Source organism: Piliocolobus tephrosceles, chromosome 4, assembly GCF_002776525.5.
Source record: "Piliocolobus tephrosceles isolate RC106 chromosome 4, ASM277652v3, whole genome shotgun sequence".
In the NCBI taxonomy this organism is placed as follows: Eukaryota; Metazoa; Chordata; class Mammalia; order Primates; family Cercopithecidae; genus Piliocolobus; species Piliocolobus tephrosceles.
The window spans coordinates 106,608,387-106,633,325 of record NC_045437.1 but is presented as its reverse complement, the minus strand read 5'-3'; the positions used below and the strand labels follow the sequence as shown (position 1 = coordinate 106,633,325).

General features: G+C 35.5%; 1 protein-coding gene across 3 annotated transcripts in view; it reads right to left on the bottom strand.

The window, feature by feature from the left end:
* MAN2A1 (mannosidase alpha class 2A member 1) overlaps window positions 1-24,939 on the bottom strand; it is a 173,311-nt gene that overhangs the window by 38,632 nt on the left and 109,740 nt on the right. For all 3 annotated transcript variants that reach the window (XM_023212261.2, XM_023212260.2, XM_023212262.1), the window contains 4 exons: window positions 12,219-12,384; window positions 9,794-10,012; window positions 9,349-9,471; window positions 5,865-5,979 (listed from right to left, as the gene is read on the bottom strand). In XM_023212261.2, the coding sequence (XP_023068029.1) occupies window positions 5,865-5,979; window positions 9,349-9,471; window positions 9,794-10,012; window positions 12,219-12,384 (623 nt within the window). The remainder of the gene's footprint in view (window positions 1-5,864; window positions 5,980-9,348; window positions 9,472-9,793; window positions 10,013-12,218; window positions 12,385-24,939) is intronic.

Below are 24,939 nucleotides of genomic sequence, written 5' to 3'. Positions count from 1 at the left end.
GCAGAGCTGTCAATGGAAATTTTACATAAGTGGGATCAAGATCCTGAAACATTTCTTTGAAAATATATAATAGTAGATGGAATACAGCTTTACCAGTATGATTCTGAAGACAAGGCACAATCAAAACAATGGCTACCAAGAGGTAGAAATGGTCCAGTCAAAGCAAAAGAAGACTGGTCAAGAGTAAAAGTCATGGCAACAGCTTTTTGGGATGCTCAAGGCATTTGGTGTGTTGACTTTCTGGAGGCCCAAAGAACAGTAACATCTGCTCGTCATGAGAATGTTTTGAGGTCAAAGCCTTAGCAGAAAAACACCCAGGAAAGTTTCATCAGAGTTCTTCTCCACCATAATGCTCCTGCTCATTCCTCTCATCAAACAAGGGTAATTTTGTGACAGTTTCAATGGAAAATCATTAGGCATTCACTTACAGTGCTAATTTGGCTTCTCCTGATTTCTTCTTGTTTCCTAATCTTAAAAAATATTTAATGGGCACTCATTTTACTTAAAAATACAAGTAGACTGAAATGACATGGCTAAATTCCCAGGACCCTCAGTTCCTTAGGGATGGACTAAGTAGCTGGATTCACTGCTTACAAAAGTGTTGTGAACTTGATGAAGCTGGCATTGAGAAAGTTTATATTTTTAATTTTTATCTTTTAATTTCATTTGTCCACAAACTTCTTGAAGTCCCCTAGTATGTTTAACTAGATGAAGCTCATTTTGATTCTCTAAAAGCCAAGAGTCAGGTTATAAATCCACTTATGTTTATATATTCAAAATTGCTCAGAGAAAAACTGAGCAACTCTCTTCGATTGCTAAATATTTCCATGCAAGGAAATCAGTCATCTCAGTCAAAGGAAAGTCTTTTCTTCCATAGTTTTTGATGTCAGTTCATTATATTTTACCTCCAGGCTACTTGTTTTCTTTGAGTAAGATCCATTACATATAATACTTTATAATATGTTGGTGGAAAATAGAGCAGAAGTATCCCATTTAAGATGTTTCCCCTAAGGGTTAAAACATAGTTTACACACACATACATACTCACTCGCTAACAAACACCGGCCTAGGAGAACACAGTCCTTGCGCCAGTGAAATCTACATGACACACTGGTTACCCACAGTGACCTAATTCTTCAAAGTAGCTGTTGGTATCAGAAACTAGGACACTAAAGTCCAATAATTACAGCTCTGAAGACAAGGCTACAGTTAGCAATGTCACTTACTAGTATTATATTATTGCAAGGTATGTACTTTCCTCTTAGGTGCAATATTAAATAAAACACAAGAGGATACAGGAGCTTCTGTTTGTATTATATTCTATCTTCTAATCACAGATTAACCAAAAAAGTTAAAGTAGCAGCCTATATGGTAATGTTTAAAGCTTCAATTAAATGAAAGATGATTATACCGCAAGAAAAATTAATTCCCACCTCTCTCAACTTTTCCCCCAGAAAAATGTTATTTTCTAAAAATGAAATAAATTGCATTTCATTAAATTATGGGTGCTACAAAATGGATTTATTAAACTTGATATTGGCAAAAAATTATATCTCATTAGAAATTTTTTTTTTTTTTTTTTTGAGACAGAATCTCGCTCCATCGCCCAGGCTGGAGTGCAGTGGCATGATCTCAGCTCACTGCAACCTCCGCCTCCTGCATTCAAGTGATTCTCCTGCCTCAGTCTCCCGAGTAGCTGGGATTACAGGCGCATGCCACCACACTCGGCTAATTTTTTGTATATTTAGTAGAGACGGGGTTTCACCTTGTTAGCCAGGATGGTCTTGATCTCCTAACCTCGTGATCTGCCTGCCTTGGACTCCCAAAAGTGCTGCGATTACAGGTGTGAGCCACTGTGCCTTGCCTTCATTAGAAATTTCCAAACTGCTCTGATCTTGTAGAGCTTTTAAGGCTAGTGAGCACAAGATTTCTTCTAATTTAGTATTTTTAGAAACCTTTTGAATGCGATGTCTGAACGATAATGAAAAGGGAAACAGAGTGTTCTTTTATTAGCTTAAGAGATGTTAAGAAAGAGAGAGCCCTTCAATTGCACTTCTAATCATTTTCAGAATCTGGAGAGAATGCAAATAGAAAAACAAGTTGAATTCCAAATGAAAAACAAAAGTTGGGTTGAACTATAAGGCCTCTCAACTCTGTTTCAAAATCATTAAGGACCAAAGAGTTTATATAATTTTGGAAAGGTTGCCTCATTTTCGTTCTTGATTTTGTTTTCTCCTAAAGCTTAATTTGGGCAAATAGTTACTTTGGGGAAGAAAAGGTCAAAGAACAACTAAAGTAGAGATTGAGAAATGTAAGAATATTTTGTCAGGTATGCATTACTTTAGTTTTTAAATTGAATTTGTAAGGTTTAACAAAAATAGACACCCAACAAAGACAATCTTTAATACTAACTCATTTTCTGTTTCTTTATTCCTTCTTGCTGAGAGATTACAAAATCTTTTGAATAATTAACTGGTTTAGTAACCTAATACAATTATAGTATGTAACCATAAAATATTAATAGTCTCTCTCCCCAAACCCTCATTTCCTCCTGGACTGAAAATCTGGTACTAACAACAAATAGGCTCTATTCATTAATACTAATCCAAATAACTGCATCTGGTTGGTTTAAGGGGGGCAAAAGTAGCATATATCCAAAACTAGTTTAGCAAATTAAATTCAAGAATAAATATTTTTGTTATTTTATGCAATACTAGCTAAAAGTCAATCTACAAAAGCATGGAAGTTGGCTAATGTCTTCTTTGCATCTAAAATGAAAAGCTACATTTTGTCTATGAATTTTGATCAATCATCCAAATGTCTGATTTACAGGAGGCCAAAGTTTAGAATGTTAAACAACTTTCCAGTATTTCTTAATACAGAAAACTTGGCACTAAATAAAAGATCCCTGAAGACTGATCACCCTTTCAGGCAGCGTGAACACTGATAGAGCCAAACACCCTGAAGACTTCATATTTCTATCATGGGCCTTGATTAGTGATTTCATTAAAACGCCAATAAGCCAGTATTGAGACAACCTGAGTGTTCAGGCAATGATGTGTGAAAAACAGGAGAGACAGGTGAGTCATGAAAATTACTAAGGAAAGACTCTCTCCACAACTGGGCTTATCTTTTCCCAAAGGGAGATTTGTTAAGAGGAGCTCAAATACAAACATGGGAAGGTGTACAGTTTGGAAGAAAGCATTTTAGGTGATCCTGGTATCTCTATTTCCTACCAACTACTTTCATGTTGAAAAAAGAAATGACCTGGACTGGAAAGAAAGAAAAAAATATTTATATGTTACTTCAAGTTTACATATGACGGCTTCACGTTTAATTCAGGCAACTACTATAAAATTCATCAGTGAGGCACTCTAAGTTTGCATTACACTTATTTATCCATCATTTACTATTTTTTTCACATGCACGAGAACACCAAGGAAGAGAAGACAAATAATCTAGAAAGGAAACATATGAAAAAAGAAAATCAGTCCAGGTGCAGTGGCTCATGCCTGTAATACCAGCACTTTTGGGAGGACAAGGCGGGTGGATCACCTGAGGTCAACAGTTCGAGACCAGCTTGGCCAACATGACAAAACCCCATCCCTACTAAAAATACAAAAATTAGCCAGGCATGCTGGTGTACACCTGTAGTCCCAGCTACCTAGGAGGCTGTGGCAGGAGAATCCTTGAACCAGTGGGGCAGAGGCTGCAGTGAGCCGAGATCGCTCCACTGCACTCCAGCCTGGGCGACAGAGGAGACTCTGTCAAAAAAAAAAGAGAGAGAGAGAAAGAGAAAGAGAGAGAGCGAGGGAGAGAGCGCTAAAGAATAAAAAAGAGAAAAGAGGTAGAGGGCAAGACCAGCAAATAGAAATGGTCTACACGGAGAGCCCCTTTAGAAGGCCAGGAGCCAGTCAGACCTCAGTGGCCCCTGCTCCTGCTTAACACTATTAGCCACTGGACAGTTCACTGCCCAGAGTGAAACAGGAAGAGAGGGGGAAAAGAAAAATGACAAGCATTTAGTTCTGATGAGTATAGTTTGCTCAAATAAGTAAATAGGCAAGTCAGAGTCTATTAATTTCCAAGTCAAGCACTAAGTATACTGGCAAGCTAAGCTACAGCCACCAGCAGCAGAACAGGACCATCTAGTCTACACAAACTGCCCTATGATGTGAGAACCAGAGGTCCTGGATAATCCAAGGAAAACCCAGAAGATATAGTGACATGCTTAAATAAAAGCAAAAGCAATTATGCAAATATATCTGATTGAGAAGTTGGAATTTTAGGATGAGTTGCTACAGCATTTACTCTGAGACACAGCCCATCTCTAAATATAACTGATGAAAAACAATGGTAAATCAAACTTGATGACACAAGTATGTGCCAAAGTGTGTGCCACGTTGTACTCCAGGAAAAACTTTTCCACTAAAAAACAATAGTTTTAAGCAAACTTAAAAATAGATGAGCATATCTTCTGTGCAGTAATGCTATAAAGCTGAAAATGTAACTTAGAGCTCTCAGGGATATTAAATAATGGCTTACACAAGAGTACAAACAGATGGTCAAAAACATAGTTTCTGACTTACCAGAAGTTTTGAGAAACTCAATAAAAGATTATTTCAGAACTACAGGTTTTCCTGTAGGTAGCAAAGTGATCACAGATAACTGCAGAAGTCACATTTAGGACATAAAACCACCAACCAGAGAACTTTTATTTCTTGATTCATCCTATGAATCATGGGTTATTCTGAAAAACCTATCATATTATTACCTAAAGAAGTTGAGTGAGAAAGTTTGTCCATACCTGAAATTCTAACAAAAAGCGAATACTAATGAAATTTGAAATTAATAAAAAAGTTAAAAGCAAAATTAAACTATGAAATCAGAAAATTGAACTTCAGTTATCTAAGAAATTCCCTGAACATAGTAACCCTTTGCTTCCCCACAATACTTAAAAAGGAAACAGTGCCCGTCTACACATTTATCTTTAGTTTGTTAAATCCTTTATTTTTTACCTGTATGAAGATTCAGGGAAAGAGTATTTTTTCTTTTCTAATTTGTTCAACTTACCTAACAGCAAAGATAAATTTTAATGGCATTTTTATGAGGTCTTTTTCTAAGAGTCAATAATATGGTAAATACCCTGGTTACTAGGATTAAATCTGTGGTTGGAAAAGCACACCATTCTAAAAATAATGAATTCTAAATCAACCGACCTAAATGTGCAAGTGTTTGGAAACCACAGCTCCACTCACACCCCACAGAATCAGTTCCATTGCCCAGGATTAAGTTCTCAAAAGGATCAAAAGCCTATTTCCTATCACTTGGGTTCATAAAGATGCTGCTCAATACTGTTCTAAAAATCATAAACAATTGCTAGGTTTTATACTTTACTGGGTAAAGAGTTGTAAACAAATGGAACTAGTTTAGAACATTTTTTTCTTAAAGTTACATTCCAGTGATACAGGCTATATTTAAGGAAGCAGGTCCCATATATGTGTGTGGTCTACTAACTGAAAGTCATATTTAATATAATTTCCATTTCATAAAATCAAAACATGGTATTGTTTTCAGGTGTTAGAAATAAAGTTTCCAGTTAATGAGCTCATGACTAAGACCAATATGGCAATAGTTAAGAGAAGATATACAGAGGAAAACGTACATGTAGGGATTGAAATGTTTTACCATTTTTTATTATCAAAAGATAAGTTTCATATTTTAAATCACATTAAAAATATGATGTCAAGTTTACAAAAATATCATCTACAAAAATCAACTGTTAATTTATTAAGGATGGCATAAGAAAAGCAAGAATTCAAAAACCAGCATACATATGTTTCATAACTGCATTCCTATTTTCTTACCCTGTATGTGGTATAGTCGGACTCTATGAGTAACATGGTCAAAAAAGCAAGTCACTTCCGAGTAAATCCTTCCATGTGTCACTCTGACAAAGGGCGGTGTTGTGTAAACATAAGGCTGAGAAGAAAATAATATATTTAAGGAAAATATTTTGGCTTCCAAACTTTTAAAAGAATATGTTTATTATAGTTTCAAAAATGGAAAATACATACCACCTGATATTTGCAATTTTAAGTGTAAACCAGATCTTATAAGGTAACATAATATGCATGTGATAAAAACTGAACATGTTTTTTTATTTTTAAAAATGCTGAAAATAGGAAATAAAAATGTTTACAACTTCACTGCTCTAGAAAGCATTCCTCCCGGCTATACAAATTTCTAACTAAAATCCTTCTATTTGTCCCTATAGTTACTTATTAGAAACAGCAATCATCCTATAGAAATTACATTTTCCCAGGTAAATAATTATTATAACCATGGTCCCAGCCCCCTAATGTTCAGGGTTTGGGACAGGTGGCAAGGATGACTACAGGGAGTCATCTAAGCAAACTGAAAGCAGGATTCAGAAACATAGTTTAATCACAGCTCGGTTTACTAAACTATAAAACATTTTGTCCTTTTACTTGAAAGAACTAGCTGAATATAAACTCACAAACTTTAAAAAACTACTTGGAAACCACTAGTTTAGTTTTTATTTAAATTAAAAAAAAATTTAAAAAATAAAAATTTAAAAATAAAGCACCTAACTTATGTGACATGGAAGCAAATTTAAAACATTTCTGAGTAACTATATTTTTAAAGTATTAGATACCTTAGCTCAACAATAGCATAGAAAGTTAGGCTTGCCATATGAACTACTTAAACAGTATAAGATTTTTGGCTGGGCGCCGAGGCTCACACCTGTAATCCTAGCACTTTGGGAGGCCGAGGTGAGTGGATCACAAGGTCAGGAGATTGAGACCATCCTGGCTAACATGGTGAAACCCCGTCTCTACTAAAAATACAAAAAATTAGCCAGGCATAGTGGCGGGTGCCTATGGTCCCAGGTACTCGGGAAGCTGAGGCAGGAGAATGGCGTGAATCCGGGAGGCGGAGCTTGCAGTGAGCCGAGATCGTGCCACTGCACTCCAGCCTGGGTGAAAGTGCGAGATGCCATCGCAAAAAATAAAAATAAAAATATTTTCAGAATTGTGTAACTTTCTTCCAAATTTTCCTCTTTTGCCAGGGAAAATTTTCTGGGGTTATTAAAATGCTTAATGATTTACAAATTTCTTGTACCTAATTACCAAATAGCTAGAAAGTGAGGGAGGGGATGAGAACCTGGGATGGTGAGTTCTGGGCTCTTGTCTTCTTCTGAGGCACTAGATTGCCTCATTCCCTGATGTTTTTTATTTTCTCTCTGTAAAAACGACAATCGTTTTATCTTTCTATCTGACATTAGAGCTATTTAAAGATAGAATGGTTTTAAATAAATTAGTTATTGGTATCTATGCATGAAATTCTATAGCACAACTACTTTTTTAAGTATAAATACAGTCTATCAAAATAAAATGTCCAATGACAAAAGCTGGTAAGTGAGAAAATATTGAAAAAGCTCATAATTGGGATTCACTGCCCATCTTGGAATGCCTCATATGAGTTGTAGTTTGTCTTTAATTCTTCACTGACTTAAAAAAAAGAAAAACCCCAAACAGCCAAAAAAAAAAAAAAAAAAAACCACAGAATCCTTACTGTAGCCCACACAATCCCTTAAAATCCAATACTGGATTTTAGTTAGCAGGTTTCATAACTTGTGGAACAAAAGTAACTATTTCAGGAGATAGGTCCCTAGCTAACAATAACTAGGAAAATATTTCACTGATCTTGAGGTGGAGAAAACCAATAAAAGTATAAAAGCAAAGGAAGAAACTCTAAAGAAAAAAAAAGAAATGACTACATAAAAATTTAAAACCACTATAAATGAGAAATACAATAAAATAATTAAACTAAATGACACAATAAGAAAAATTTTACAACATATAGGGAAAAGGATTAATTTTACCACATATAAAGAGTGCTCAGAGATCATCAGGACACGCCAACGGAAAAACAGTCAAAGAATAGAAAAAGGAAAACCACAAAAGAAATATGAAAGATAAATGAAGGCACAAAAAAGTTCAACCTTACTAGTAATCACAAAAATCTTAACAGAAAAATATTTTTCTACTAACTTATTATTATAGGCAAAGCTTTTAATATGGCCAATTCTCAGTGGTTGGAGTGGAACTTTAGAGTTACTCTCAAAAAATGCTGGTGGGATTGAACATTTGCCTAGTCTTTCTAGAGGGAAGATAAGCTGTACATAGCAAAAGTTCTTAAAAGACTTCAGAAACTGATACAAAATGACTCTTCCAGAAAGTTATTCTCAGAAATTCATCAGCATTGCATAAAAAGAATGGTACAAAGAAAGCTTATTACAATGTTATAGTAGTGAAGAATCAGGAGAAAAAGAATATATGTAACATCTTAAACACAAGAGTATATATTAAAATTCGATTTTTAAAAACATACCATCAGATTGTGAGCATTGTAACAAACGAAAAACAACATATGTACATGCAAGAAGTCAAGACCTGAGAATGGGGAGAAAAGGATATGCATAAAATAAAAGACAATAAGAAATACATCCCAATGTTGGCAAGGGTTTTCATGGGATTGTGCACCAGTTGGTAAATTTTAGTGTTTTCTTCAGCTTCTGGCATTTTCAAAATGTGCCAGAGTTTGCATATTACTACCTTTATAGTCAAGAGTGAGAAAAATTTGTTTTTTAAAGGGCTGAAAGTTAAGGAGAAAAATGGTTCAGTGGACAATCTATTTTTCCCATATGGTTCTGTGTCTGTATAGAACGCATACATACAAACACCACAGAAGCTCCCTAACTCTATGTAAAATCTAGTTTCTTCCCATGTTCATTGTTTATCCTAATTGAACATTGTTCACTGTAGCATCTTAACAAATTCCAATTCTAAACAGCTATTTATCTAATAGGGTCTCGCTCCATCAACCCAGGCTGGAGTGCAGTGGTGTGATCTTGGCTCACTGCAACCTCTGCCTCCCAGGCTCAAGCCATCCTCCCACCTTACCCTTCCTGAGTAGCTGGGATTGCAGATGCAGGCCACCACGCCTAATTTTTGTATTTTTTGTAGAAAAAGGATTTTGCCATGTTGCCCAGGCTGGTCTTGAACTCCTGAGCCCAAGCAATGTACCCTCCTTGGCCTCCCAAAATGCTGGGATTACAGGTGTGAGTCACTATGCCCAACCATTTATCTAACTTTGGACCACAAATTGCTAAGTAACAATAAGGTGATAGATAATACTGAAACCAAAAGTTCATCTATCCCTAATAAATAACAGATGATTAAATAATGACACTCACTTATCTTTTTCCTCAATACTCTTTCAATAAGTGTTTATTCCATTTGTCATCTTATCAGTACCACTTACCTTAGCATTACCATCAGGTAAGAAGAGGTAGGCACCACTTTTGTCTCTTTTAATCGTGGTTCCATACCATGAAAATTGCACACTTACTTCATGGTGTTTACCATCTTCTTTAGTCATCATTTGCTAAAGATTAAAAAAATAATAATAAGCCACTCACCACTATGATGTTAAGCATGTTGCATCTGGTTCTATGTATATGACAACTTACAAAAACAATTTCTGTACTTATCTTGCGGACCAGTGACACACAGCCCATGGAGCAGTGCCACCCACAGACCATACATGTGAGCAGCAAGTGGTCAATGAAGGTGCAAAAAGCTTCTTGATGCATTCTTTTACTCAAGAGTATTTGATACAGCTCCACTTAAGACTTTTTTTCCCTTTTGCCTAATTAATCTACACACATTGTAGCAAAAATAAGCATTCTATGAATTTTAGAACATACCTTCATAAGTCCAGTTTGATCAAACCGAAGTAAAACAAAGGAGTTCTCTAGTGTTATACCTTCTTCAGTATTTATCATATTCTTTATGGTGAAAATTCCTCTATCTTCTACTTTATTGTTATACAAGACATAATCAGCTAAATGTGAATTTGAACTTGCTGATTCCAAAATCTTATACACTTTCAGTCCCAATGGTGGTATATGTGCTCGAAAAGAGATCTTCAAAAGATAGGGAAGGGAATTTATTCAAGATAAATGTTATCTACTGAGAGGCAAACCATTTAAACCAACAAACTATCATATTTTTTAAAAAGAGAATCGAGTTGGCCCTCCATATCCACAGGTTCCATGTCCACAGTTTCAACCAACTACAGATAAAAAATATTTGAAGAAAAACAATAAAAAATACAAACAAAAACTATAGTATAATAACTATTTACACAGCATTTACATTGTATCAGATGTTACAAGTAATTTAGAGATAATTTCAAATATACAAGAGGATGTGTGTAGGTTATATGCAAATGCAGATGCTCCTCAACTTACAACTGGGTTATGTCCAATCAGAATTTGAAAATATCGTTAAGTCAAAAAGGTGTTTAATACACCTAACCTATCCAAAAGTACAGCTTAGCCTAGTCTACCTTACATGTACTTAGAACACTTACATTAGCCCACAGTCGGGCAGAATTACTTAACACAAATCATATTTTATACTAAATAGAAATAGCTTACGTAATTTATTATATACTGTACTGAAAGCGAAAAATAGAATAGTTGTATGGGTACTTGAAGTACGGTTGCTACTGAATGCAATTACTTTCACACTATTATAAAATTGAAAAATCTAGGTTGAGCCATTGTAAGTCAGGGATCATCCGTACTACGCCATTTTATATAAAGGACTTGAGCATCCACAGATTTTGTTATTCCCAGGCGGTCCTGGGACCAGTCCTCTACAGATACCAAAGGATGGCTGTATAACAGTATTCTATAAATGTTTGATATCTTGTGGGTAAACCATACACATCTCAGTTTATCCAGAGAACCTAATAACCTAAAGTTGGTAGGCCTATCAAAAGCATTAATGTTTTTATCCAATATGTGAACCTGCATTATCATTCTCAATTGTTCGGTTGTACTCTAGAAAGCCTAGAGAAGGAAATTCTCCATGAATGTAAGGGCTTTACAACAATGGCATTTCCTAATTATTAACTTTTTTGCCATATTATGATATTTTGGTATATAAAAATGATAAACATAATATAAATATTAAACAAGTTAGTTCAGTCAGCACTAGCAATCAAATGCTTGAAGTTCAGCAGACACTGAACAGAGCATGGAAAATGCACACAGTAAAAGACATGACCCCTGCTTTCCAGGAGCTATGGTTCCATTTTCTAGATGGAAAGCTTCCTGTAAAATCTGACCAAAATTTATATTATAGTTTATCTTTCTATCTAAAAGATTATGCATATTTAAGAGTAGCTAGAGGGTGGATCACGGGGTCAGGAGTTTGAGATTAGCCCGACCAACATGGTGAAACCCCATCTCTACTAAAAATATAAAATTAGCCAGGCGTGGTGGCACATGCCTGTAATCCCAGTTACAGGAGGCTGAGGCAGGAGAATCACTCGAACCCAGGAGATGGAGGTTGCAGGGCGCCGAGATCGCATCACTGCACTCCAGCCTGGGCAACAGGAGTGAAACTCCGTCTTGAAATAATAATAATAAAAGTAGCTAGCAATAGCTTTTGTCAAGCAGAAACAGTTCTTAAGAGTTCCTAGTTTATGGCTGTATCTCCAGAAGTGCAGTTTAAATTACATTCCAGATTTTAAAAGTTTAACCTTTCTAGTGGTACAGTGATCAGTTTAACATTGCTTATTTTAAGAAACTTTGGCACAAAAAATATCTATTACTTAAGCACAGATTTTCCACAATTATATCTCAAAAAAGCAGCATCTTAATTATTTTAGGGCATTTATCTTCCATGGTGTGTTATGTCACCTTTGCAATGAAAACGTAAAACTATCCAAAGTTATTAAGGGTGGTATTTATCTCACTTTCAATATGCATAATTGTCATTAAATTCAGTTAGACCAAAACATTCAAAATTTTATGAGTAATAATTACTGCATCACCTTAAACAGTATACATCCTTACAAAGATATACTATATACATATGAACAATATATAATAAGATACAATATATACACTAACAAAGAAATTAACATTTTAGGGAACACGGGATCATTTTTCCTTCAGTGTCACTTAACCCGCCAGTTAAACTCTCTGGTATTTACAACTTTCATCACCTCACATACACCAACATGATGGCTAAATGGGGGCTACTGTACATACGTAAATTATATACTGGCTAGGTTTGTTTTACAAGGCCTCCTTAAGTTCTATGGCCACAACATACCTCATAGGCTATTTCTGAAATAGTATTTGCTGTATCCCAAACTGCACTGACTTGAACTTCCACAGGTTTTCCTGAAGCAGAGAACACTTGCACCGTGGGGGAACTCACATAGACTGAGACCACCGAGATTCGGTCTTGTTCTAAAGGATTATAGACCACAAGGTACCTGCAAAAACAGCTACTTCATTATTTGGATCTCAAAATATTTGTACTTCTTTCATATATGTATACATACATATTTTTGAGATAGCGTCTCACTCTGTCACCCAGGTTGGAGTGCAGTGGTGACATTATAGCTCACTGCAGTCTCAACCTCCTGGGCTCAGGCAATCCTCCCACCTCAGTCTCCTGAGAAGCTAGGAGTAGCAGGTGTAGTGCATGCCACTACACCCGGCTAATGTTTTTCATACTCTTCATAATACTTCAGTTCATGCACATAGAGCCAACTCATAGAGAAGAATTATTCTGTGAGAACTTTCTGTGAGAACTTTCAGAGAACAGGCAATTTCATCACAACAAATATCACACAGTAAAAAGGGTAATTAAATAATGATTCAGAAGCCCTTTCTAAAGAATTAATGCTTTACAAATGGAAGATATTCATAGATTTGTAATAAAGCTTTTCTGTATCCCAGAAAAAGACTTATATAAATATGGTTTTATTCATCTATCTAAAAGAATCAGCTCCATACAACTAATACCCTGATCCCTACCTAATCTCACCGAATAAAAAAAATCACAATTTGTTTGCAATTTTGTCACAATTAGTTCCAGGTAAAAATCTAATATTCATTTTAGACCACTAAGAATGTATGGCTATATGTGGAGAATCACATAATTCACACACGTATTTTATATACAATAGGACTTTATTATTAAAGAAAGTTGATTCTAAAAAAAGATAACTTGAAGCCAATCCACTTGTAATAGGGCCCCAAATTTTTAAAGTAAGTAATGGTGGAAAAAAAAAATTGATTGGGATTAGGTAGAAAAAGGAAAATGCAAACTATTAAAATAAGTTTAGGCAATATTTGCAACTATGTGTAACTTTTGGTATGAACAAAAACAAAAATGAACTGAAATTTGGGACACAATTTTTCCAATATTTTATACCAGCATATTATGACATCCTTCACATAACATTTAATTTTTACATGATGGTTTTATTAATAAACTATATTTGAAAAAATATTTAAGGACTTTATTTTTTCCTAAAATCCTCTCCCAGTTCTGATATTCAAATAATTCTCAGTTGAAGTACCCAACAGCCTTGATTTTCTTACTAGCATAACTCTACCAGATTCTCATTCTTTCATGGCTTTGCCTGAGAGTAGAGACATTCTAGACCACCAACATCGCAGACTTCATGAAATCTGCATCCTCTGCAAGGTTTATAATTTTATAATTTATAATCAATTTGCATCATATTGTCTTCAAATAAATCAAAGAGTATTTCAAAGAGTGGACTCTTAGAAATAATGGTGGACAAATGCTGGACTACTAATATAACTCACTGATTCACTAGTGCATATTTTCATGATCTGAAATATTTGCGTTTTCCTATACAATTTTGTAACTGCAGGAACACACTGAATAGTTGGATAACAACCACCTCTCCCCCAACACGTTGTAGCTATAGATGGTAGCACCAAGCTTACCAGTATTCTTCCATCCTGCATATGTGTTCTATATATTTTTGCTTTAACTGCATTACAAAGTGTTCAATAAGAAATAAAATGAATACCTACAGGGGCCAAAACTAAAAGGAAAAAAGACAACAGGAAAAATGAAGGAAAAGAAAGAGGATATAACACAAAATCCATGACACTAGACTTATAAATTGTTCATCAGAAGCATTTATGTTAAAGCAACATTCTGAGATACCAAAGGTGATGATGACATTAAGAATGTCTCTAATTCCTATTAGGTTTATAGTATGTGTCAGGATAACAAGACCTAATTTGTTATTACTCATGTTCACCGAGATTCCATATGTATACAAGAGATGAACAGATGAAACCACATAGTCACAAACATATTTACAAAGAGCACTGAATCCTCCTAGTACTTAAATAAAATCCCATTTTACGCACAGAAGCAATTCTTAAGGAGAGGGAGGGTGATGCCCTCTTGAGAGGTATGCTCAACAGACTTACCTCAAAGATTTGTCAACCTACTGGCAGCCACCCACAGCCCTCCTACCACAGATTACATTTCCCGACTGTTCCCCATTCATAAACACACCTGGCGAACTGCAACTGCCAGGATTCATTATTACTAATGGGACTGTCCTATATTTCTAAGGTGCACTGGGGAAGAAAAACAGTGGTGGATCACTCATTCTCTGCACCAAAGATGTTCAAACCAGACCTCCAGAAATGAGTGATTTACTACTGAAACCCATGTTCCCAGAGGCTTATGGAGCTAGTATTTAAAGAACTTGAGAAAATGGTGGCCTGAAACCTTTGGCTAATCTCCTAATTCTGTAGCAGCCCTGAGGTATACGCAGTCACACTAAGCCTAGAATCCCTATGGCATGTTCTCTGGGTGCTCCACTACAGCCAAAGGTCATGAAGGTTGTGATACTATAATGTGTGCCCAAACAATAAATTAGATAATAAGCATCCAGAACACTAATTCCTTCTATGAAAAAAAAATACTCATACTTAATGCAAACAATAATTTTAACCATATATTTGGTTTTGCACCCTATTAAATCACTTTTTATAATAAGCTGTGAACTAGGTTCTATTTTGTTTCATTTTAGTAGCTAATTAGTATTTGACCGTAATGATGTTTCTACTGTACTGAATGATTATGTAATTATCATACCAGGAATCTATTCAAAAACTAAATGTGTAGAGTATATAATGAGTATAATGCTGCACTAAGAAAATAATTTTCAACATAGAGATTCACAGCATGTTTTTTATGTGCATCACAGTACAAAGTTATCTGACACACAAACTCCTATCTATGTACATTTTAAGTAGAGTACAGAGAAAGGATGATCATATATAGATATTTCCTTTAGAAATAAGTACACCATCATAAATTAACTTAATTTTCATTGTCATCACATTTGGTAGTCCAACATTTGTTATATGGCCAACATCCCCAAACATGAGTGCTTTCAGGCCCTCCAGTTGTGAATGAAACCAACAAGTTTCAGTATCATATCATAATATCATACTCACTTACTGAAAATTAACAATATTTGATCCACACTAATGAAAGAATTATGTTTATATCTTCAGAATGGGGAGGGTTAATTTCAATTTTAGCTGGAAGCTCAGTGCTTTTTTTCTCTTCTCAATTTCCACCACATCAGCATTAGCTTCTTACTTATCATCTGTCACCAAGTCACGTCCAGCCTCCTAGTTCTCACTGTGACATGGGCCCTCATAATTCAGGGTTATGAGCAATTATCTCAGTTCTCCATATACAAGGAATAACTCTCACCTCATGAAGAAAAAGCACTCATATGTTACCTGCCAATCAAATTAGAGGGCAGAAGATAATCTACTTTCACTGGAGAAAAAGGAATGGAGAAAAATGAAAGAACACCTGTATGCTCATATCAAACTGGGAATCACTTTATGGAAGAATTCCAGTGTAAATGTGGCTGTCCTTGAAGATTCTGCTGAGGATGGGTATACTAAAAATTCCTTCACTCCTTTCATAGAAGTAATTCATATCATGTTAAAAAAGACAACTATGGAATACTGAGTTTTCTCTTTGAAGTAAATCTAATCAGTGCCCACTAAAATGTGAACCACACACTAGGACCACACAGGCTTCCTTCTAGGACTGGCTGCAGTACAAAGTGGAAGGAACATGCCCCTTGGTCAGATGGACCTTGGAATTATCATTCAGAGTGCATCCTGCATGCCTGGGCTGATCCTCAAGCCTGCATGGGCAACCCGTGAGGTGCAACCTTTCTTCCTTCTCACTGGACATATAAGGAAACTGAGGTTCAACAAGAGCAGGAATGTTGCCAAGACTGGCCCAGCTAAAAAGTGCCACAATAGGGCTTAGAATGCAATTTTACTCCCACACCCATCTTCTTAACTACTTCACTCACAGGCCAGGCATGTAAGGACCTTTGTGACAGTTGTGACAGCTGAAGTTTCCTGTGCAGACCCCCTTAGTTCCAAATTCACATGTGAAGAACTTTCTCCTCAGCAATGCCAGTATCCCCAGAGAGTCTCTCTCCTCAAGAAGCTCAGATAAGCAATAAGCTACTTACATTTCATGTATATTGTATTTGTGAAAGAAAATTTATATACTGGAACACTGGAATAGAAAAAAACTTGCAATATATACTAAGGAGTTCATTTTATGACCTCACTGCATGAAGTAAGCAAAAACAATATTTGAGGAAGCATTTTAAAAGCCACATACATATTTTTATGATTGTGTAGGAAGATTAAAAAAATACGTATTTTTTCAAGTTCTTTGTAAGTGTACTTTAAAACCAGTTAAGCAAACACCAAAAGACATAAGAATATTAACTGTAATTTCATGTGCTTACCATAGGTACCTAGCACAGAATAATGTTCAATAGTTAATGAATGATCAGTGCAGAAAAAGGCCACTAGAGAATTTATTACTTGTAAATAGTATCTACTAATCTGGGGCTGTATAGTTTTATCAGAGCAGTTCCATTTTGATTATTTTAATTCCTTAAAAAGTGTTAATTCTTCAAAAACGTAAATTATATAATTAATCCCTGTGTAAAGATGGGGAAAATGGCACATTCAAGATTACAGAGAAAGTTAAGAACAAAGCAAAAACTAGAGCTAATTTTGTCTGACTCTTAATCAATGACAACATATTAAAAAAATCATTTCAAACAAGAATGCATTCATTTTCTCTAAGTAGCCTCATTACTGGAACATAACCTAAAGAAAAATATTAAGCTTTATACAGTATTCTGAATATGGAAACATACGAATTTACATGTTAACAAAAGTTGCAAAATCTAGATCTGAGGTTCTTTTGATATATTCCGTTTTGTTTTCTAGGTTTCAAATATAATGCTTACCATATTGGCAGGAAAAAATTCAAGACATTAAAAACTAATAGTGTCTTTTTGAGTTATACTAGATCTTCAATCACAATTGTGTGATTCCTGGGCTTTTGAGTCAGACACTCCTGAGTGAGACACATTCAAACCCCCCACCATGTCACTTAGAGTTTCAGAGGCTTTGGATAAGTTATTTCTCTTCCCCAAGACTTAATATCCTCATCTATAAAATCGAGAAACAAGATTATTGTTAATATTGAATTATAAACTGTTTAGAAAACCACCTAGCTCAGACCAAGCACGAAAAAGAATCTCAATAACAATTCACTTCTCTCCTTCCCCTTACAAGACCCTCATGGTATTGTGACCAAGGACCCTGGTACATCATCACACTGGGTAGGTAGTACAGTGAACGATTTAACAAACCCAGGTCAATGAGCTGTCACAAATCCTTTTTTTGTGTAAGGCACGCATAAATCTAAATAAAAGAAATTAATATGTGATAATACAGATATCCTGAAACAAGAGTTCTGATAACATGGTAGTGGTGAGAATACACATTCAAAGTAACAATATGGCTTATGGCTAAGTTAAAAAGCAAGCAAAGAAAGGAGAGAAAGATGCTGTATGGTATGTGTAGTTATAAACTTATGAATGTGAATACATAAACCCAGTCAACAAAGTACCTACAGTCTAGGAGGGGGAGGCACAGAAACACACTGGTAAGTTCAATATAACAGGGTAGGCAATAAGACAAAGGTATGTACAGCATGTCATGGGATGCATACACACGCATGCAGACACACACAGACACACACACACACACATACACACACACACACACGGCAGTTAGGAAGGGTAAGAATTATCAGGAGACCAATCAAAATAGAAAATTAATTTTATACAAAATGAGCAGAATGTATAATATATGCAGAAAATGAAAAAAATGTCATTTAGTAGAACATAAAAATGAATGAAGATATATATCTTTCTAAAGAAGAAAACTAAAATAATGCAAAAGCACAACTCTCCCAAAATTAATTCATAAGTCTTACGCAGTGCCAACCAAAATCCCACGGAATTCCATTTTTTCAAAGAAAGGTGAGGGAAGGAAAATGATCATGAGCTGGGCAAAACAGTTCTATAATATACATACATCCTTAATAACAGATGAGCAAGACAAATGGTTACACAGATACATTAAAACAATATGCCAACACTGATTCCAGATAAACGTAAATTCTCAAACATAAAAAAGATACAAAATTAGTAGAAAAAATAAAATATATAATCTGTGGTACAAAAGGTCTTTCTAGCCATAACTGAAAAATACAATGAAGTAAAAGGCTGACAGATTTGGTAACAAAAACCTAAACATTTTTCTATCATAAAAATAAGATTAAAGAACAAAAACTAAAAAAAAAATAAATTAGTAAAACTTGTAAAGTGCTCTTACAAATCAACAGAAATATAAACACTCAAATGAAAAAAAAGGTGAGCATTTTACTTTTGTCAAATTGAAGTTGAGAAATAAATGATGTTTCCACTTCCAGGGGAAATGGAGTAGCTGTCAACAAACGAGAGCTCTCACTTCTACTAGCCAATGAGAAAAGTCAGATAAAAACAGTAATAATCATTTGCCTGAGGGCAACAGAAAACTGCTGAGGAGAGGAAAAAACTTCAGAAAAGCGACCAGCCTTCGGCAGTCATTTTCACTCTGGGGCATGCCAGTTCTCAGCAAGGGAGAGGCTGTGAGTTCCATGCAAAACCTAGTGAAAAGTCTGGAAGAAATCACTGGAGAACAAAGAGGTCAAAAGAGCATTTTGTGGAGATTTTGGGAGGATTCAGGTACACAGTTGATTTTTTCATTACGACAAGCGCCAAATACTGAGGCTGCGCAGAAAGGGAAGCTTCAAACCTAAACAGAAAGCTTCTGAAAAGTAGAGAAGAGACATCTCATGACATTCCGGAACCCCCAGGGGATAGGGCCTACAGAATATAAGCAGGCTGTTAGTTGAAAACTTACTTAGAAAGCCAGGGGAACAACAGGTTGAATAAATCAGTCTCAATTTAACACAGTCCTTGATTGGAACAATATCTATCTAGAAGAAGATATTTTCTAGAAGTCTCTCTAAATTTTATGCACAATTGTCTAGTACTCAATATGAAATTAAGAGGCATCACAAAAGACAGAGCCACATGACTAAACACCAAGAAAAAAAAAGAAACTAGAACCATACATGACCCAGATGTTGAAGTTAGCAGACGTGACTTTAAAATCATAATTAATATGTCCAAGGAAAGAGAAAAACATGAATAAAGTAGAGGACAAGATAGAGAATTTTACCACAGAAATGAACATATTACAAAATAATCAAATGAAATTCTAAAAGGATAAATATTCAAAATTAAAAATCCCACAGATGTCTTTAACAACAGCAGAATAAATATATTTAACTCAGCAAAAGAGAAGTCAATAAAAAATATACAAACTGAAGTGGTGAAAAAAATACAGAAAAGAATGTTAGGGACACAGGCAACTCAGTGAAAAGATCTAATATGTAAAATAGGATATGTGTAAATGGAAATAAAAGAGAAAACAGCACAACAGAATTATCTCAATAGCTGAGAATTTTCCAAAACTAAAGAAAGGGACTAACTCACAGATACAAAAAATACTCTGTGATTCCCAAATGAAGCAAATACACCTGGTGTGTCATGTTAAATCCACCATGAAAAGGCAAAATCTGAGAAGCAGCCTGTAAAAATAAGATTACACTGTTCAAAGAAACAACAATAAGATCATCAGCTGACATGCCAAAAGAATTAAGGAAGCCAGGAGAAAATGGAATTACATATTTGAGGTGGTGAGGAAACAAAAAAACACTGCCAGCCTAAAAATCTATATCCAGCAAAAATTTCCTTAGAAAGTGATAAAGATGCCTTCAGAGAAACAAAAACCGAGTGTATGGGTTACCAGCAAACTTGTACTGGAAGAAGTGTTAAGTCTTCAGGCAGAAAGAAAATAATCATAAAGCGAAACATGAGATTGCAGGGAAAAATGAAGAGCACAAAGAGAGGTAAATATATAAGGAAATATAAATGATAACATAAAACAGCACAAAAGTAATAATTTGAATTAGATTATAAGTCATCTATGCTTCTCTACGTAAATACTAAAAGAATATTAAAATCATCTTATGAAAGAAGGCAAGAAAGAAGAGAAAAATGACTTGCCAAAATATTAGCAATACTTATTGTTAGGTGGTAGCATTATAATTATTTTTCATACTTTATACATTTCTTATATCTAGTATTTATAATTTTATAATCAGAAAACACTATAACTTAAAAATTGTCTGTCTTTTAATCCAATGATTCCTACTCTTAGAAATTTAGTGTAAGAAGGCCAGGTGTGATGGCTCATGCCTGTAATTGCAGCACTTTGGGAGGCCAAGGCAGGCAGATCACCTGAGGCACGGAGTTCGAGACCAGCCTGGCAAACATGGCGAAATCCTGCCTCCACTAAAAATAAAAAAATTAGCCGGCATGGTGGCGTGTGCCCAGGTACTCAGGAGGCTGAGGCACAAGAATCACTTGAACCCAGGAGGTGGAGGTTACAGTGAGCTGAGGTTGCATCACTGCACTCCAGCCTGGGTGACAGGGTGAGACTCTGTCTCAAAAAAAAAAAAAGAAAAATTAGTGTAAGGAGAAAAACAGAAATACAGTAAACAAAAAATATTTTAACTATTTCCACAGCTAAACAATGTAAATATCTAAACAATACTATTCAAAACATTATATTAGCTAATCAATATAATATTAAATTGAGGGAACACATTAACAATTAAAAGCATACTTATGTATTAGAATATTAATAATCATTAAATATAAAGATTTTTTAAATAAAAGAAAATGCTGCATTATTAAATACAAAAGAATATTCTGAATTATATACAAATAATAATCAGTGAAATATAAAAATATATAAAATTCTAAAAAGAAACTGTTGTTAATAGTTACCTCCTCTAGGTTCTAGGGTTATCAGTGAATATGCTAGAAATCCTTTTAATAGCTTTGGGTGTAAACACTATTCTACAAGAAGTTACGTGTTTATTAGAAAAATTCAGAACAATAACGTGAAAAACAAATAAATTTTTTAAAGAGCAAAGGAAGCAGGGAAATCCTTTCCAGTTATAAAGCCACAGATATACAGGAAATAATGTTATTTTCAAGATATATAGGCCGCTACCACTAGAAGCTACACAGTAAAGTGAACCTCTAAAAGGCAATTATATGAAGTTAGAAAAGGAGATAAAACTCAAGTCATAGTGGTGAGTGGGTTGTCTTTTAGTCATTACAAGGAGCTTGGAGCTTTTTGTGAAGTTGATGGAAACGGTTTAACATGGTCAAATTTTCCTTTTTAACCCTACTTCTAGTTGCCAGGTGGAGAAAGAACTTAAGAGGTGAAGGCTCAAAGCAGGAAGACGAAGTAGATAGCTTCAAGTTGATAGCCTAGGCAGGAAAGGTGAAAACAGATAGATCAATTTTTCCACTGGAAATTTAAAAATCAGATTTCCAGGTATGATAGGGAGTATAATGACCCCAAGATGTCTATGTCCTAATTCCAAAACCTATGAATGCTACCTTATACAGCAGAAAACACTTTGCAGATGTGATTAAATTATAGCTCATGGTATGGGGAGCTCATTCTAGGCTTTCTAGGTGGGCCCAATGTATTTTCAAGGGTCCTTATTAGAGGGATGATCCAACAGAGAAGATTATGTGACAACAGAAGCAAGTGGATGGGATGTACAAGGAAGGGGCCACAGGCCAAGGAATGCAGGTCATCTCTAGAAAAGGCAAAGGCAAAGAAATGATTCTCCCCTCAGAGACGCCAGAAGGAAACAGCCCTACCAATATTTTGTTAATCCAGTGAAAATGATCTTGAACTTCTGACCCCAAAAACTATAAGATAATACATTTGTGTGTTTTTTACTAGAATTAAGTTTGTTGGTAATTTATTAGAGCAGCAACAGGAAACTAATACACCAGGTTATACTATTCCTGTTGAAAATGAGGACTAACTTCCAGTTTCATACCACCAAGGATATATAAAAAGAAAATCCTGAGTCCTGGAAAACAGGAGGGAGGTGGGCAAAGAGTAACAAGCAAGAAGAGCTTGGGGTCCTTGGAATTGGGACCAAGCAAAGATTAAATGAAGTGGGTCTAGCCCTTTGCCCTCTCTCCTGTATTCGCAAGGGAAAAATTTTAAATGACGGTTTCTGGAAGCTACTAGCTGGTTAAGTAACAAATATGGCCTGCTCTAACAAGAAAAAAAAAATTCAACACTAAGGTACAGAACACTCTCTCAGCAATAAAAATTAGAATTTTACTTGGATATAGTAGTCCGTAAATGCTACCCAACCTTCCTAACACATGAAAGTTTATTTCACACCTTTCTCTATATTTAGGAGAAATCATTCTTAAAATCATGGACAAAAATATTATGAACCTAGATTCAAAAGGAAGGTAAACAAGCATGTTGCATGATCAAATGCAAATATAAAGTTGCCCTTCACAAAACAGTATGACCGCAGTACCTAAAATTGCTGTTGGCAACTAAGCAATTTCTGCAAATACCTCATTCTCCTCAAATGCAAGAATTCCACAAAATAATACTAATAAATTCTTAGTTTCTAAACTAAGAATGGCAAGGAAAATATGATATTATTAAGTAAATATTCTAGAAAGCTATATGTTAGAAAATATTACTTGGCGGCCGGGAGTGGTAGCTCACGCCTGCAATCCCAGCACTTTGGGAGGCTGAGGTGGACGGATCACGAGGTCAGGAGATTGAGACCATCCTGGCTAACACGGTGAAACCCCGTCTCTAGTAAAAATACAAAAAATTAGCCGGGCGTGGTGGCGAGCGCCTGTATTCCCAGCTACTCAGGAGGCTGAGGCAGGAGAATGACATCAACCCAGGAGGTGGAGCTTGCAGCGAGCCGAGATTGCGCCACTGCACTCCAGCCAGAGCGACAGAGCGAGACTCCGTCTTAAAAAAAAAAAAAAAGAAAAAGAAAAAAGAAAATATTACTTGGGCAGATGGGCAGAGTTACGTTTGTTTATAATACTAATAGACAAAGCAGTAAGTCAAATATAAAATTGTATTAAATGAATATTTTTGCTATCTTTAAGTAAATGACTTAGCTACTGGCAGAGTTTTTCTGATGTTATGGTAATTATAGCAACTATGATGATAATAATACCAACAGCTAGCACTTAATTAGCCTTAAAACAGTGCTGAGCAAACAGTTACTTTACAAGCCTATTTTACAGAAGCATAGAATGGTTCTGTATTCCACTCATGGTTATGTAGCCATTGAAATGGTACAGCCAGGATTCAAACTCAATCAGTCAGGCAGTCAGAGGCAGGGAAGGTGACCTGCTGTCTCCCTCCAGTGGGTAAGGCAGTCAGGGTGTATGTGCTAGAAGCACTGATGCAGCCAACTGGAGCACTCAGAATCCCACTACCCTCCCCCTGTCTCTCTGAACACAGTCTTATCAGACTGCTCTATATTCACCCCAGGAGAGAACCTTCACTCCAAAGCCTCCCCAACTGCAGTGGCAAGACTTGGGTAAAGGATGTTTCCTGGAGGTGAGAATTAGGCTACTTCCCCTGGTTGCTATGATGACAACACAAGCGGTTCTTTCACTACTCAGTTCTGAATTTCTGTAAGAGGTGGTAAAAAGAAAATTTGCTACATAATAGTCTTCATTTTGGAATACTGGAGATATTTTGGAAGACAGATTCTTTATCTTATGTACCAGTTACTGGAAACACTTGGTTATTGTTCAGAGTAGTCTCTTCCTCAAAACTTTCTTTCCTGGTGTTTATCCAAATGAATACTTTATAAATGATTAATACTTAGACAAGAAAACCCAATGTTAACTGGATGTGACCTCGGGGATTACCTATTTAACACTCCCGCCAAATATAGAAAGCAAATGAAACTGAACTTCCAAAAATATGAGCTGGTTAGTGACAAAGATGGGGCTAGAATCAGTCCCCTAACTCTCAACGCAAGGCTCCCTTCACAACACTGTGCTCCAGAAATTCCAGGCATCTGACAGGGAGATCTGTCTAGAGCTCAATGACATAGAAATAATAGAGTTGGTATCAATGTCCACAGAATTTGTAGTAACAAATGCAACTCAAAGCTACAAATGAAAATGTTAACCCTCAAAAGTAGAACTACAAATTTCAGGGACATCTCACAATGCAAAAAGCACTTCTAAGACCATAAATATAACCGAAGCAGAATAAATATGTGGACTTATAATTTTTATAAAGATTGAAAAATGTTACAACTATTTCCAGTACACAACAGAAAATAGTAAAGTCAACAAAAGAATAAATATTCCAAGTATTCTAAAACTTTTGATATTAAAGCAGCAAAAAGAAACAAACACAAATTGTATATAAATTGGCTGACCCCAAGAGTCTTGTCACCAATTAGGTTGCTTTCACTCTGAGAGAGTTTTGCCTAAAACAAAAATACCATCTGTTTTACCTAAAACATTAAGGTGTTCTATTGCCTTATCAATTCAGAAATCACATCTGTAGCCATTTTCTGAAAAAACAGCAAAAGACATTATATTTATGGGTGACTGCATAAGGAATGATGT